Source organism: Varanus komodoensis, unplaced genomic scaffold, assembly GCF_004798865.1.
Source record: "Varanus komodoensis strain SLA01 unplaced genomic scaffold, ASM479886v1 scaffold1, whole genome shotgun sequence".
Classification (NCBI taxonomy): Eukaryota; Metazoa; Chordata; class Lepidosauria; order Squamata; family Varanidae; genus Varanus; species Varanus komodoensis.
Window position 1 is genome coordinate 78,575,579 of NW_025335268.1, and position 18,168 is coordinate 78,593,746.

At 40.1% G+C, this 18,168-nt stretch overlaps 1 protein-coding gene across 1 annotated transcript in view; it reads right to left on the reverse strand.

Annotated features, from left to right (window-relative positions):
• Positions 1-18,168, reverse strand: part of FRMPD4 (FERM and PDZ domain containing 4) — a 349,502-nt gene that overhangs the window by 76,705 nt on the left and 254,629 nt on the right. The window contains exon 3 of the mRNA XM_044449615.1: positions 1,152-1,312. Within this exon, the coding sequence (XP_044305550.1) occupies positions 1,152-1,312 (161 nt within the window). The remainder of the gene's footprint in view (positions 1-1,151; positions 1,313-18,168) is intronic.

The window sequence follows — 18,168 nt, forward strand, 5'->3', positions numbered from 1 at the left end:
GCCTATTTAACTTATATGCAGAGCACATCATGAGAAAGGTGGGGCTAGATGAATCACCAGTTGGAATTAAGATTGCTGGGAGAAATATCAACAGCCTCAGATATGCAGATGATACCAGTCTAATGGCAGAAAGTGAAGAGGAACTAAAGAGCCTCTTGATGCGGGTGAAGGAGGAAAGCACAAAAGTTGGCTTGAAACTCAACATTAAGAAAACTAACATCATGGCATCCGATCCTCTTACTTCCTGGCAAATAGATGGGGAACAAATGGTGATAGTGACAGATTTTATTTTCCTGGGCTCCAAGATCACCGCAGATGGGGAGTGCAGCCAAGAAATTAAAAGACGCTTGCTCCTGGGGAGGAAAGCTATGGCAAATCTAGACAGCATACCAAAAAGCAGAGACATCACCCTGCCCACAAAAGTGTGTATAGTCAAGGCTACGGTTTTCCCAGTGGCAATGTATGGCTGTGAAAGCTGGACCATAAGGAAGGCTGAGCACAAAAGGATTGATGCCTTTGAATTGTGGTGCTGGAGAAGACTCCTCCAAGTCTCTTGAACTGCAAGGCGATCAAACCGGTCAGTCCTAGAGGAGATCGACCCTGACTGCTCTTTAGAAGGCCAGATAGTGAAGATGAAACTCAAATACTTTGGCCACCTAAGGAGAAGGAAGGACTCCCTGGAGAAGAGCCTAATGCTGGGAACAATTGATGGCAAAAGAAGAAGGGGACAGCAGAGGATGAGGTGGCTGGATGGAGTCACTGAAGCAGTTGGTGTGCGCTTCAGTGGACTCTGGAAGATGGTGGAGGACAGGAAGGCCTGGAGGAGTGTTGTCCATGGGGTCGCGATGGGTCCGACACGACTTCACGACTAACAACAACAACAACAAAATTTGCTCACCTCTCACCTACAGAAACTGGTTGCTTGTTAATTCTCTTAGAAGGAAGTAAAGAGTCAGCCCCCTTGAAGATAGACTAGACATGACATCAGTAAGCTTATTTATGGCTTTACATTATCAGTATTTATGGTAACAAGTAAAAGTCTGGGAATGACAGTAATACATACAAAGCTAATGCCCTCTGTTACAAGCCAGGATCACTTTAATCTCCTGTTAGACTGTAAAGCTATAACTCAAACATAGAAAGAACAATACCTGGTGTTACAGAGCGTACCACCACAGGTTTTTCACTGCCAGCCACAAAACCAAATCCCAGGACTGGATCTCTCCTCATTTCCACTTTCCGAGGGGCTGGAGGTGTGATTTGGCAGCTGTCTAATCGCGGGTCATCAAAAGTGGCAGATTGCGTTATGTGACTACGAAGAAAAAACATTAAAAGCACGAGCTTGCTTTATCTGTTAAAGCTAATCTATATTGTCTACAGAGTGACACAGTGGTAAACTCAGAAAAGATGTGGTTTCAAAAATAATCTGAAATTCACCATCTGATGTTTTAGAATGCTCTCATCTACATTAAACATGATAATTACTTGTTAGGAAACCAGTAAAACACGCATGTTTGGCAAGCGAAGTGTCAGTTTACCCTTTATGCAGTAAAGGTAAGTCCAGTTAATGTGCAATATTGATATCATTTATACTGTGGTGTTAGTAAGGTTATAGTGCAATTAAAGGTAAATACATCTGCACAAACACTTTTTACCTGACAACTAGACCTTTAGGCAAGGTTGCTACACCAGGAAATCTTGCAAAGCAGTACACCTCAAAAGGCGGCACTTGCCCTGCAGATTGCCTCAAAAGGTTTGGGATCTTTTTCTGGAGTTTAATACACAGTCAGAGAGAACAAGCCCTGGTTTCGCATCCATACCAACACACACAGCACTTAGAAAGGAAAAGGACAGTGTATTCAGAAAAATATAAAGTGGACACAAGCTTAAACCTCATGTGGTCCAAACAGCAAATATTCCCATTGCATCCCAATCTTCCTCTGTATTTCTAAAGAAAGAAAGACTTCCCACCTAACCTACAGTAACTACCAAGAAGAGGGGACGGCTCCATTATGAGTCCTGCAACAGCACAGCGTGTGTGTCCAGAACTTTGGCAGGGGAGAAAAGGAGAGTTCTTTCTCACACCCTGGTATTTATACCATTTTTCTCTGCACATGTGACCTTTGGGAAAAATGAGCTTATCCTAATGGTTGGAATGGAGGCTTGACAGCTTCTTGATGGCCTTCAGTATTTTTTCTCTGAGTAAGAGGAGAGTTCCTTTTCTGTGTCTGCTAGGTGCTATAGATGAGGTAACTACATTGGTTACCAGTTGAAACCTGGGCCTAATGAAAAGTGCTTGTTTTAACATATAACGCCCTAATTGGATTAGGACTGGCCTACCAGAAGTACTGTCTTTCTCCATGCATGCCTACCCATCCATTAAGATATGAGCAAGAAGCCCTTCTGAATAAGCCATCCATTAAGGAGGTGGGAGGGGTGGAAAACAGAAGAAGGGCCTTTTGAGTGGCTGCTCCCCACCTGTGAAACAGGCTCCATAAAGAAGTTTGCCTGGCACCAACTCTGATTTCATTTTGGCACCACAAGAAAACATCTCTTCTCCATCCTTTTAAATATTTTAATAATGGATTTTAATAATGCATTTCAAATGATTATTAATTTTATTGTAATTGATTCAGACTATCAGTCCATCTAGCCCAGTAACTTTGACATGACTGATCGCAATGGCTCGCTGGGGATTCAGGCAGAATCCTTGCCTGGATCTGGAACCTAATGCAGCAGATATAAAAGACAAAATTTGTACCTACAGCTGGTGCAAAATATTGCCTTTTCAAAAACAGACATGGGGATATGTGTCTGTATCCAGCCAATATTGGGACAATTTATTGGTACTGGTGTGCTTCTGGGTCCAGGCCAGGGTGCTGGTTTTGATCTAAAAAAAAACCCCTTCAGAGCCTGTGACCAATACAGCAGAATACCCTATTTCAGTCCATGCGCCAGTTGTAGTCAAGCAATCAGTCCTTGCTTCACATGGCCTATCTAAGGGACAACAGGACGTTGACTGTGACAAGCAGTGTGGTGCCCTTTAGATATGAACTGGACCCTGATATCTTGGACTGTTTTCTGTAAGGGCTGCAAAATTATTGCTTCATCATGATCACTGCCATCATCATAATCAATTTAGCAGACATTAGGCTGATTTAATAGTTTTTGGCCTCCTAGTAGAGTTTGATATTTAGTTTTATAATTTCATCTTTACAGCTGCATGCATTCCTCAGCCAAATTGCCTGCTGTCCTTGGCTCAATTTCAAATGCCCTCTGCAAAGGATCGGTTCAGACCTCTGGCAAAACTGATCTGCCCTTCCCATGGCTGTTTGCTGGGTGGGAAGAAAGAGGGAAAGAGAAAAGGTGGTGGGAAAAAAGGAGGGAGCATGAAGGGGGTTCCACCCACCACTAGCATGCCATGTCTCCAAGAGAGATAATGCCCAAGGAAATGTGGACGGAGCAAGCGAACAAGCTAGTTGAGCACCCAACCTCTCTACACGCTCTCATTGAGAGAGAGAGGGAGAGGGAGAGAGGGAGAGAGAGAGTTTATCAAACAGAAAATATTTTCATTTGCTGTCTTTTAAAGCCTGGTGATATAAATTGTCTACTCAAGTAAATGATAAGGAGTTTAACCGGCACATTAGTACAATTTCCCTCAAATGTGTCTTCCCCGTTGGGTTTAGATTTGTGTCTTCAGTTGCAAAAATCATCAAACTGTACTATTTTATTTGGCATATTTATAAATTGCGCCTTCACCCACTGGGTAGACAAGGTGAAATGTGGAATTCAGCTGTAAGAATCAGGCACATACCTCATAACAGCAACAAAAGAAAGCTGAAGCATTCATTACAATGAAGTGAGAAAATTGCATTACAAAACAGCAGGAGAAGACAGTACTCAGTGCCTACTTAAAGCATATGCTTGGAGCAACTACAGAAAAGACTTGAATCCACTCGAAACCATTGGAAGCATCATTAGTTTTCATAGTCAACCAAATAATAATATCGGTTATTATTTTTATTATAAATGACCCTGAGTGAGATTTTCAGTGGAGAGGCAATATATAAATTCTAACTATGTATCTAAGCATATAGCAATTTGAGATAGAATCTGTTAAGAGGTTATTCTGTTCCTACTCCACCGAATGTGTGGGAGCCACACAAGTGCACTTGCTATTAAATAAATTCATTACACCGAAGCAAGTGCCACTGTATTCAGTTAGGTTTAGTTCCCAATAAGTATACCTAGGGCTACAGCCTGAATGATACACAAATTAAGTTCTTACCATGTAAATAGTGTTTCTATCCCTTTCCAAAATCAGCTTAGCACTTCTTGCTAAATGGCTATAACTAAAAGATTGGGAAGCTGGAGGACCACATGTACCATGTGCCTAACATTGCATAGATGAAACAGCAAAGTGGGTAGTTGACAGTTTAGTGGGTCCATTCAAAGGAAAGGCTTTCTGAATATAAAGCAGAACAATAAAAGTCAATCTGATTAAGGAACCCTTTATGAATACTTTAAATTCTGTAAGTTCAATTAGTTCCGAAAGACTTTAATTTCTAAAATTCAGATATTTTCTTTCAACCACTTCTCTTTTTAATTATCTCAAAAACAGTATACTCTGCCTTTTCAGCAAGGAACACAAGCTTGTATGTATGGAATTCCCAGATGGTTTCCCACCTAGACCAGTCTGCATTCAACAAGCTCATGGAAACACATGCCTTCAGATCATGCCCTGGCCTCTCCGTTTCCATTCCTGTAATAAATACATTTGTAAATAGAAAATGTATTTTCTATACATTTTCTATGGACGAAAATTCCACAGCCACATCAAGCAACAGGAGAACTTTTCCTATAAAGTCACTGGGGTGTGTGTGTGTGTGTGTGTGTGTGTGTGTGTGTGTGTGTCAGGAGCCAGGGAAAGTTTGATCTTTCTTTTCCCCCTAACAAAGTGTTGATTCTATTTGTCCATAAGCTTCTTCAGTGAATAAATCCTCTAAAGAAAGGTCATTTTATAACACTCTATAAGTAGAAGCCATCTGGATGTGCATATGGTAGAAATGTAATTAGAAAAAAGGAAATATTATCTAGTTTTTGATAAAAGTCATGACAGTGTTTTCATAAAATTGATCTCAGTTAAATCAGTCACACACACCAGTACACCAATCGCTACCTGTCTTCTTCGTATACCAAATACGAACATAAAGGAGCACTGAAACACATCTTCAAGCCTGAATATGTAAATAGTACATTGTCTCATAGGGACTTGTATTTTCAATTAAAGGATATTAAACAAAAATACAGTTCAAGGCTACCTTACTATGTTCTGAAGAGCAGGCCTGCTAATTATAATTACTCACTTAGAATCAACAGGCTCTTTCAGAGTCCGCTCTTCCCCTTGGTATACACCTGAATTACGGGCGATGAAGCGAGTTGGGAGACGGCTAGAGCGTAGGTGGAGGAAATCACGGGATGAATCTGACCGAACACACTTGAGAGCCCACTATCGGGCCTATGCTGTGGCGGTGAAGGCGGCGAAAAAGAAGTTTTTTTCTGCTTCCATTGCCTCCTCACAATGCCGTCCAGTGGAGCTTTTTCGAGTGGTGCAAGGCCTGGTTCGCCTGGGTCCTAAGGAAGATCCGATGCCACCCTCAAAGGCCCGCTGTGATGACTTTGCCAGGCATTTCAGGGAGAAAATCGCTCAGATTCGTCACGAGCTGGACTCCACTAATGAATCAGAGGTCTCTGAGGAGTCGCCAATGCCACCGTCTGGTCCAAAATTACTGGAGGAATTTCAATTATTGCGGCCCAATGAGGTGGACAAGGTGCTTGGAAGAGTACGTCCCACCACTTGCCTATTGGATCCTTGCCCGTCTTGGTTAATAAATAACTCCAAGCACGGGATTGGGACCTGGATTTTGGAAGTGGTTAACGCTTCTCTGAGGGAGGGTCGAGTGCCTGCCCCTTTAAAGGAGGCGGTAATACGACCGGTCCTGAAGAAAGCGTCACTGGATCCAGAGATGGCCACTAACTATAGACCTGTGGCCAACATCCCGTTTCTGGGCAAGGTGCTGGAGCGAGTGGTGGCGGGACAACTCCAAGCACTCTTGGAGGAAACTGATTATCTGGATCCTTTTCAGTCCGGCTTCAGACCTGGGTACAGTACTGAATCTGCCTTGGTCGCCCTGTACGACGACCTGTGCAGGGAGAAGGACAGGGGGAGTACATCCCTGTTGGTTCTTCTGGACCTCTCAGCGGCTTTCGATACCATCGACCATGGTATCCTTCTGGATAGACTTGCGGGATTGGGGGTTGGAGGCACTGCTTTGCAGTGGTTCCGCTCCTATCTCAACGGTCGATTCCAGAAGGTAGTGCTGGGGGACCATGTCTCTACGTCATGGCAGCTATGCCATGGGGTACCACAGGGCTCCATTCTATCCCCTCTGCTATTTAACATCTATATGAAACCGCTGGGAGAGGTCATCAGGAGGTGTGGGCTGCGGAATCATCAATACGCTGATGATACCCAGCTTTACCTCTCATTCTCCACTAATCCAGGTGAGGCAGTGGCTGTGCTGAACCGGTGCTTGGCCGAGGTAAGGGAATGGATGAGGGCCAATAAACTGAAACTCAACCCAGACAAGACGGAGGTCCTGTTGGTTGGCGGATCGGGTTTCGGAGAGGGTGGATTTGACCTGGTCCTGAATGGTGCAACACTCCCTCTTAGGGATAAGGTCCGCAGCTTAGGTGTACTCCTCGACCCGGAGCTTTCTTTGGAAGCTCAGGTGACAGCGGTAGCGAGGAACGCCTTCCTTCAGCTTCGGCTGATTAATCAGCTGCGCCCATACCTGGAATACGACTGCCTGGCGACGGTGACACACGCGCTGGTAACTTCCCGCCTAGACTTCTGTAACGCGCTTTACGTGGGGCTTCCCCTGAAGACAGTCCGAACACTTCAATTGGTGCAAAATAGAGCTGCCAGGTTGCTGACGGGGACGGGGCGTTATGCTCACATGACTCCAGTCCTCCATCAGCTTCACTGGCTTCCCATTGAAGCCCGGGCCCAATTCAAGGTGTTGATTATGACCTACAAAGCCCTAAACGGCTTGGGTCCTGGCTACCTGAACGAGCGCTTACGTCCGTATATGCCCGACCGCCCTTTGAGATCTGCGGGAGAGTCCCTTCTCCGGGAACCCTCCATGAAAGAAATTAGGAGAGTAAGTACCCGGAGGAGGGCTTTCTCTGCGGTGGCGCCCAACCTATGGAATTCACTCCCCAAAGAGGTCCGCCTGGCACCGTCGTTACTGGTTTTTCGGTGCCAGGTAAAGACCTTTTTATTTAAACATCATTTCAATTGTTAAAACATATGATCTGGCCTGGGCAACTTCTTCTTCCTTCTCTTTCTCCTCCTATATTTTTATTTATACTGATAATTTTAATTTTGTATTTGTAAATCAATGTATTTTTTGTATTGTTATATTTAATGGTAATTTATTATGTACTATTGTATTTCAATGTATTTTATCATGTTGTAAGCCGCCCCGAGGTTTCGGCAAGGGGCGGCATAGAAATGTTGTAATAATAATAATAATAATAATAATAATAATAATAATAATAATAATAATAATGTGAGTCTAAATGCTGCGACTTTAATGATACCTGAGGTGCAATTAAAATCCATGGAGATTCAGAATTCAATTCAGATTCAGAATTGACTTTTTGATTTTAAAAACTGATTAAATTTCTTGTTTGAAATTCCAGTTTGAGAACACCAAAAACCAAAGTAGTAATAATGGCCAAAAGAAGAACGCCTGGCACCGTCGTTATTTGTTTTTCGGCGCCAGGTGAAGACCTTTTTATTTAAACGTCATTTTAATTGTTAACAATATTTACTTACTTATCTGGCCAGGGCGACTTCTTTTCTTTTCTTTTCTTTTCTTTTCTTTTCTTTTCTTTTCTTTTCTAACTCCGTTTATATTTTTTATTTATTTTATATAATTAATTTTAATTTTATATTGTAATTTTTGTATTGTATTGTATTGTGTTGTAAGCCGCCCCGAAGCTTCGGCAAGGGGCGGCATAGAAATGTTCCAATAATAATAATAATAATAATAATAATAATAATAATAATAATAATAATAATATCTCTGTACTTTAGTTTTCATTGTTCTATGCCATCAAGTTGTCTTTGACCTATGGCAATCCTATGAATGAAAGCCATCTAAAATGCCCTGCCTGTGACAGCTCCATTAACCTCTTCCAAGTTCAAGGCTGTAGCTTGCTTTATGGATTCAGTCTCTCTCATATTTGGTCTTCCCTTTTGTCTTCTGCCTTTGACTTTCCCTAACTTGATTGTCCTTTTGGAGTGAGTCTTGTTTTCTCATGATGTGTCTGGAGACTGACAGCCCCAGTTTTGTCATTTTTGTTTCTAGGAAAAACTGTGGCTTAGTTGGATCTAGGACCTATTTGTTTGTCATTCCAGGGTATTTGCAATGCACCATATTTCAAATGCACCCATTTTCTTCACTGTCCAGCTTTCACACCCATAGTTTGTGATTGTGAACACAATAGTTCAGATGTAACACGTTCTTACACAGGATTAATTTTTCTAGTTCTTTCATTACTGCCCTTTCAAGTCTCAGTCTGCAAAAGTCTCCCTTTGAATTGATGACTGAGTTAAGATATGTGAAATCTTTAACAATTTTGATTTCCTCATTATGAACAGTAAAGTTTTGTAATTCTTCCATGGACATTTTTTTTTTTTTTTGTTATACTATTCAGCTGCCGTCCTGCTTTTGCATTTTCTTCTTTGACTTTTAGCAGGAGTCATTTCAGGTCATTGCTGGTTCTGCCAGTAGTACAATGTCATTTACATTATCTTAAATTAGTGATGTTTCTTCCACCAATTTTCACTCCTCCTGATTCTCATCCAGCTTACATTCAGTATACATTCTGCATACAGATTGAACAGATTCTGTCTGACACTTTTGCCCATGAAAACCATTATGTTTGTCCTTATTCGTCCTACAGTAGCTTCTTCTCCATGAAACAGGTTCCACAACAGGACAATCAAGTGCTGAGGCACAGCCACTTCTTTCAGGTCTGTCCGTAGCTTTTCTTGTTCCACACAGCCAAAGGCTTTGCTGTAGTCTACAAAGCACAGACTGAACCTTTTTCTGAAATTCTTCGGTGTGCTCCAGTATCCAACATATATATGTGATATGATCTTGAGTGCCCTCCCTTTTTGGAATCCAGCTTGGACATTCAGCATTTCTTTCACCATAAAGGGTCATATTCTTTATTGCAACACTTTGCTTGCTTGGAAGATTAGTGCAATGGTCATATGGTTACTCTACTCTTTTCCATCTCTTCCTGGGGATTGGAATATATATTGAATGTTTCTTGTCTATGGGCCTTTGCTTTGTTTTCCATATTTGTTGACATATATTTGTTAGGATTTGGACAAAGTCATTTTCTGCAGCTTGGAATAGTTCTGTTGGCATCCTATCTACTTCAGGGGCTTTATTCTTAGCAAGTGCTTTCAAAGCAGCTTTCACTTTGCGTAATAAAGTTTGCAGGATCTTCTTCATACTATTTTGCTATCCTTTCATCTCTTCTGTATAGTTCTTTATATTCTTTCCACCTTTTCTTTTTTTCCTCCTGGTTAGATAGTATGTTCCACATTTTGTCTTTTAGAATTCCTATTCTAGTTTTGAATTTCTCTTTGATTTCTTGGATCGTCTTTTGTTTTTCCCCATTTGTTGCTATCTTCTGTTCCTTTGCACTGATTATTGTAATAGTTCTTTTTAATCTCTATGTGATAGATGCTGAAAAGTTGCACTGGGGATTCTGACTCTTATTTCTGTCATGTTTTGCTTTTGCTTCTTGCCTGTCCTTTGTAGCTATGAGTGTTTCCTCAGTCATCCATATAGGCAGTTTCTTTCTTGTTTCTACAGGAAATGTCTTTTGGCATTATTCCCTAACAATGTCTCTGGTTTCAGTTCACAATGGTTCTGCATTACAGTCAATTAAATTGAGCAAAGCAGATCTGTTCTTTACATGGACTTAAAATTCTTCAGGGATGTTACCTAAGTTATATTTTGAGATATTTTGTTGGTAATCTCTTTTAAATTGACTCTGATTTTTGAAATTAAGAAATGATGGTCACTACCACAGTCTTCTGGTCTTGTTTTGGCAGCAGAATATAGTTTTCCACCTTTTGCTTCCAATTACATAATCTCTTTGATTTCTGTATTAGCCATCTGGTGAAGTCCATGTTTACAATCATCTGAGCAGAGGTTTGAAGTATGTGTTTGCAATGAATAAGTTGTTGGCTTCACAAAATTCTACAAGGTTCTCTTGCTCCATTTCTTACCCCCAGGCCAAATTTTCCTACAACATTTTTTTTCCTTTTTGACTTGGTTTCCTATTTTTGCATTCCAGTCTTCTAGGATTAGCAGCATGACTTGGTTTTGGTGTGTTAGCAATTTCCTCTTGAATACCTGCATAAAGGTTTTCAATTTCTTCTTCAATATCTGTTGATAGGTTTTCCACTAATTCTGACTGGTATCATTCCGTAGGATTTTGCATTATAGCTTCTTCCTGCTTGTGCTACATCTTGCCTCAGTATTAGATCCACTCCATTTCTTAGGAGCATGCCATTTCTAGATAAAGCATGTACTCACAAATATAGTATCATTTCTGAAGTAAAGCACTTTATATTTGACTGACTGGAAATGCCCCATTCTAGTCCACTTTAGTTCACTCACACTAAGTAGTGTGATGTGCATTCTTTCCATTCCTTGCTTTCTAATTTCCAGTTTGCCTTGATTCGTACTTCTCACATTCCATGTCCCAATTGTATGTGTTGTGCAGCATCAGACTTTCCTTTCACCTGTGTGCACAATGGCCATTAGATTTCCTTTACAGTTTGATTAAGTAGCATCATTAGTGACAGCACCACTTGCATTTGTCCTTTGCTCTTCCCCAGTAGTTTGCAAGGTGCCTTCTAACCTGGGGTCTCATCTTCTGGTACTATCTCTTGTTTCATTTTGGATTATTTCATCATAGGGTTTTTGAGGTATGAAAATTTAGAAGTGGATTACCGCATCCTCCTATTGCCCAGTACTAACCAGAGTTAGTTTGAACATCACTGCCATTGCCTACAGAAGATCCTCCACTTGTGTCACTTTCAGTTACTGCTGTTACACAGTAATTCCCTTTCAGAAGTTTCTCTACCCCCATCACCATTAATTAGAGCCATTCTCCTTTTGCTGTTGTGGCCGTTATTCCTGAATAGAGTGGATGCAACTTAGTCTGCTAGGAGATCAGCCTAGCGAGACTATTTTGGTCTCCTAATATCATTGCTCTTGCTTCTCAGAAACTCTCAACCCCCTCACAGTTTGTAAGCAGAAGATGTCCAGTTCAGTCACTGGCATATCCAAAAGAGCAGGCAGAAAATCAAATACTTTTGCCCCAAATCCCAGAGAGCTACCATGGCTTAAAATAGACATTCATAGGCAAGACAGACCAATAGTCTGATCTAGCATAAGGCTGCTTCCTGCTTCCGACAGGCATTCTGCAAAATGCTTCTTGTTCTAGCTGCCGCTTTGCCCCTTCTGTTTCACTACAGGAGCTTTTCTTTTTCTTGTCGTGCTACGTCATTTGGCTTTGTGTCCCAGAAACATCTGAACTTCTTCCTCTTATTTATTTATTTAGTAAACTTCTATGCCACCCCATTCGCCGAAGCCTCGGGGCAGCTTACAACAATAAATAAATGAATATAATCATATAAAAACAATATAATTGGAAATGCCCTGGCCAAAGATATAAAATCAATAAATAAGCTAACAATTAAAATGCCGTTTAAATAAAAAGGTCTTGGCCTGGCGCTGAAAAACATATAATGACGGCGCCAGGCGGACCTCTCTGGGGAGCGCATTCCATAGATTGGGTGCCACCACAGAGAAAGCCCTCCTCCAGGTACTTACCCTCCTAATATCCTTCACGGAGGGTTCCCGGAGAAGGTTCTCTCCCACTGATCTCAAGGAGTGGGAGGGCACGTGTGGACGTAAGCGCTCCTTTAGGTAACCAGGACCCAAGCCGTTAAGGGCTTTATAGGTGATAACCAACACCTTGAATTGGGCCCAGACTTCAATGGGGAGCCAGTGGAGTTGACGGAGGACTGGAGTCATGTGAACATAACGCCCAGTCCCCGTCAGTAGCCTGGCAGCTCTATTTTGCACCAATTGAAGTATCCGGACCGTCTTCAAGGGCAGCCCCACATAGAGCGCGTTGCAGAAGTCAAATAGGAAAGTTACCAACGCGTGTGTCACTGTCGCCAGGCAGTCTTATGCACTTACAAAGCTATTGTAGGGTGCTGAAGGTTGACAGAAGTTGCAAGAAGTGTTCTGTGAGTGGAAGGAATCCATTATATCACTTGCATTGTAATTTTCCTGAATGGAAGCCACTTGGACACATTTCATTTCAGTAAAGTCCTATTAAAATTTGAAATGTCCATTCATCGGCTAGAACTGTGGGTTCAACTATTTTATTCTGAACACAGCACACTTAGACTGGAAGCACTTAACAGTCTGAGAGGACATCAAAGAACAAGGTTGCAAGTTGTACAGATGAACATGAGTATGCTCACATTGCATGTTGCATGCATAGTCTGGACTCACTGCCACAACTCATGCACAGGTGATTGGAGATTATGTGACCTGGCCCCAGTACAGTACTTTTATATTGGGAATTATGTTACCAGGTCTAACCAAATGGCCCAAGTCTAACACTGTCAGCCATTGAGCATTTGTCCCATTCACCTGTGTGATTATATGAGCCATCCTGTTAGTCAACAAAGATATAATTGAAAAAGTACTGAATAAAGAGGTTTTTATCTTATAAAAATACATCAGTAAGTCCTGTTGCTGAGTCTAGCAAAATGCAGCTTGCAAGATAAAACATGGTAAAATGAGCCAGAGGACTGAAAACACATGGTAAATTAATTGAGGTTGAAAGGGCCTATACCAAAGTGGATTGAACAATTCTTGTTAGTTGCCTCTGTGATAGGTTTCAATTCTAAGGGGAATAAAGTATTCCATCTGTTTAAATCCAAGTCTAGAGCTACATATAGTATCCCACCATGTATTCAGGAGAAGCCCTTAAGTATGTATGCTCACAAGGAAAAGGGCAGTGATGTGCTCACTACATCAGGGAAAAAACACAGTTAACCAGCACAGCAAAAACAAGGAAGCAAGATTAAATAACTAAAACAGCACATCAAAAGTCTAGGTATTACCAGGAAGACTGCCTTAAAAACAACACCCCCCCCCCCCAAAACAACAACTGAAATCCAACTTGGATTTAAACACAAGTTCATAAATCCTCACCCTTGGAACCACAGGTATCCTATAGTTCTGAAGCAATGTAAATAGAATATCTCTACTATCTGGCACATGTTCACTCACTAATCAATTCACCATTTGAGTTTAAAACAGGGCAATTTAATGATAACAAAAAGAAAAGTTCTAATTTAGAGCTAGATTGCAATCAGTTGAAAAATCTGCACATGGACAGTTATAATAAAACAGTTGAGCATTTTCTCATCTTCTATCCACTTACATATTTAATAAAGAGATAAACTTGTCAAAAACCTGTATATTTTAATACAGTATATTCAAAAAACTCCATTTTCCTTACCTCAACAAAACTAAAAGAATCTAGCATTCCTTTATTGTCATGGAAGGGCTACATCATTCACTTGAGACAATCCAGCATAATTATTGGTAAATTAAGATCTGAATTGTGTGTTTGTGTGCAATTGTGCAATTGTGTGCAATATGCAATTGATGTTGCTGTCTTAGTACAACTAGTTACTAGTTTGTGATGTAGGTCCATGGTTGAAAATAAGTGTTGAGTACAGTTATTCGATCTTCCCTTCCTTGGCAGATGTTTTATACCAAGAAAAAAGTTGAAAGAGATGGTGGGAAATAAATGAAGATTACATGTGGAAGATGATAGCCTATTAAATTCTGGAAACTTCCCCTCGTCACTAAGTGCTGTGAATGAGGTAGGGCGATTTCAGTATAAAAGGCTTGTCTTGAAGCACCTGATGCAAATCATCTGGATGTGCTGCAACCATGTGAAATACTAGAAATTACTTATGGTTTATGTGGCTGTTCAGGGCTCCAGTTGTCAGTTATGTATAAAATATTACCCTTTCACCCAGTTAAATCTATTTTTGTCGTCAATATTTTCCCCAGCACTTAGTTGTACTAGAAGTAATGTGATATTTGGATACTGACATGCACATTATGGGAAGTGTTACTTTCGTAAAGGGTAAACATCGTACAAGGAAAAATATTACTTTCTAATGTATAAGAAGTCCAGGAATTAGATGACTCATTTCAGGATCTGCACTGAAGATTTATTTTAACTAAACTCACTTCTAGAGAAAAACAATAAAGATAAGGTTATGTTCAAGTGCTACCCATGGAAAGTTCATGGACTTCTTCACCATTTTTCTTATAAAAGTAAATGGTTTTATTATATTCCCATTTGGTAGTGAGCCAGCATTCAAATCAAGGGAAATCCTAAACAGACTGCATCAAATTCTGTTATAGGCTGTGACATTTCAAATTATTATACTGAAGAAGGGTCTGCTATACATTAGAGCAGTCAATGCTGGGTAGACAGAGGTTTTCCATGACCTCACTAATGTGATAATTTAGTTCTGATCAGATAAACAGATGGTGTATAATAACTTGCAGATTTTTGAACTGTTACTGAAGTTCAATGAAAAGGAAACACATAATTGGTAAAACAACACTTATACATTTAATTCATATTTAGAAAAATATTTACATTAAGTTACATAACACACTTAATTTTAGATAATTAAACATTTATTGATACCCTATTAAATTGGTATGCCTCTTTATTGCCCCTAATTAAGCAGAAAATCACAATTAACACATGATACTGATCACCACTGGAGACATATCAGTTACTGAACTATGTGATATGATTTTCCCCTTAATATTTTCTCCAGCCTCAATTATTCTTTTCATGAATTGCTAAGCACAATCCCCCTGTGAAACAAAAAGTTTAATGGGGGTGTTGGCTATTGCTAACTCTGAACACATTTCCACAAAACTGTAATTATTAACATGGCTTGGCATTTTAATACATTGTATTGGATCCAGACTTACTAATCCTTTGAGGAAACCACGGAAATGAGTGGAATATTAGATCAACTTATTTGGTCTTACTTACTTGGTCTCCATGGATTTACTCAAAGGATAAATAAGTCTAGGTTCCACCCATTGGCCTCAATGAATTTGCCTATCAGTACCACAATATTCATTCTAGTCCTACTGAAAAAGCTTAATGCATGTATTGCTACAGTTGACCATGTGCTTTTAATATGAGGATCACCAATGTATGTATTGACTTGGATTCAAAGCTGTCTCTTCTTTTCACTTCTTTTCATGCAAGGGAGGTGTCTCCAGGTTCTTCCGGTTTCCGTGCACAACATCCCACACTGTTCCAAAAGATGTCCTGCTATGGCTGGGTAAACCTCAGTTTGGGCAAATTCATGAAGCAAGTAGGCAGGAATCAGAAGCACAGTGGAGCTATTCAAGAAAAGAATGGTCCAAAACATGACTTAATAGGTGTAACTGAACTTGGTGGGATGACTCCTATGACTGGAATCAGCAACTGAAAGATATAACTTGTTCAAGAAGAACAAAAATAACAGAAAGGGTAGTGGAGTTGCACTTTAAAATAAATGGAGCAAGAAATAAAGGAACGTGAAGGCTGAAGTCTACTATTGATCACCCAGTCAAGGAGAAGCTGAGGATTAAACTTTGGAAAAGCAGATTTCCAAAGTTTCAAGGCAACATGAAGTTCAACGGAGAACTTCAATTTCTCCATTATCTGCAAGAAGAAAATTTCTGCTAAGCACGGCTTCTCCAAGAGATTCTTGACTTGTATTGCTGATAATTTCTCCTAGAGGATTCATTATCCTTGACTTAATTCTAACCAACAGGGATGACCCAGTGGATAAAGTGGCAGTTGTGGGGACTCTGGGGAAAAGCAATCATGTCATATTTGAACTCTTGATTCTAAAGGCAGCAAAAGCCAAGAGCAGCCAAACCCATGCCCTGGCTTTTAGGAAAGCCTATTTTAATGTACTCAGAACAATGATAAATAAGGTCCAATGGCAGGTGACAATAATGAGAAAAGAGGCCCAAAGTTAGGTTTGAGATGAACCCTTTCAGAATATGTCTCTCCAGAATCTGCAGACTTTCTCTTATCCTTGATCTGCTCTTGCAAAGCAAGCTGAGGCAAAAGGAAGTCTGTAAATACTCGCCAAACCCCAGTTGTGCAACCAGCAAACTTCTCTGTCAGGAGCAGCTAATGGATGATTAGGTTGCAGAAAGCTTAATTAACATGTCACCAGTTTTCAGTACCTTTATTACTTTTTGTCATTTAACAGGGAAGTACTGCCACCTTTATTTTTTTTTCATATATTCCAGTAAAAATGTTTATACAATATAAAATTTAAATCACATTAAGTGTGCTTTAATTTTAGCTTTCATGTTTATTTTGATTCAGTTTAGTAAATATGCTAAATTAGATAATTTTCTAGTGATTTTCCAGTGCAAACTGATAATTTTTTGATGCAAGTGGATTTATGAAAATTATTTGTATGCACTCTTTTGCTTGGACAAGCCATACCAGTGCTTCTGATTTTGTCATACAACTTCATAATCTGGTATTAGCCAAGGACTCCCCTAAGCAGTTAGGAACTTAGCAAGAATTTCTCAGTGAGATATGTCTAACTTGTTGGAATGGTGACTATCATTGTTGTTAGTGAAACCATATTATTTTACACAATTTTATGTAAATTTAGTCATAGAAAAATAGATAAAATAAAAATTTAAAAACACCAACCAAAATTGCATATTTCTCCCATATGTAATAGTCTGAATCTCTCTCTCTCTCTCTCTCTCTCTCTCTCTCTCTCTCTCTCTCTCTCTCTCTCTCTCTCTCTCTCTCTCTGGGATTTGTGGATTGGGGAGGATATGTGCATTTTCAGGGGTGAACATTTGTACAATTTCACTAATCCATGTTGTGCAGACATGACTTCATTTGTGCAAAATCTGATTCCATCAACAAATTACTTTCTCAGCTCTTTCCTTCCTAATCTTCCTGGTCACTTTAATAATATCTATGTAATTGTCAGGTGAAATGAAAACTATGCTAACTATGCTGGAAGCACTTGATTTCTTTTCCTAAATTTTGATGCAAATACTTCTTTCCTCAGCCAAGAGCTGGAGGAAGAGGGCAAGAGGGAAGGGAGGAAAAGAGAGAGGGAGAGGGAGGGAGAGAGGGAGACTGAGAACAGAAGGAAGAACAATTAATCCTTTCTGTCAGTATAAGAGTGCACAGCAATGTTTTGATCAGACACTTAGAGTCACAAAGTAAAGGAATATTTGTGATTCATGGCAGGCAAATTCTCTGCAGCAAAATTAGCGATTCATCTCCATTCTTCTCTATATAAAGGAGCAAAAAAGGTTATAGCCAACTGTGTGCCTCTACAGTCTCTTAAATTAAATCATTCGGAATCCTGGGCTGTATTGAAAACAAGCACTCAGAACTAAAGCTGCATCTACCGTGATTGTCAGTAATCAGCACAGTTAAGTATTTTTTTTTAAAAAGGGAAGGATACCATTACAAACACTGGATAAAAGAACTATGCTTAACATTAGAAGCAAAGGTTTCTGGTTATTTTTATGACTGCATTTGGGAGAGTGATTTGTTTGTAGAATAAATAATGAAGTTCAGAAGGTTCTTCAAAGCTAAGAACCCAATTTAAGGCAGCATCTGTAGTGGCTTGCTAAGAATTCTAAATGCAGTTTTCTCCAGACTCTCCTATTGTATCCCACTCCACAATACTGACGCAAGAGACATTCAGGCCACTTCCTAATGGCAGGTTTCTATTGCACTGTGCACTGAAAGGCACTGTGCATCTCTTCCACTTTTCTGCGCTAAGGAAAAAGGATGGGAAAAGAGGGGGGAATCTGGGGGTTACAGATAGAAGACAATTTCATCTGGACTCCTATAAAATTCATTGAATGAAGGGGGCACTAGCAC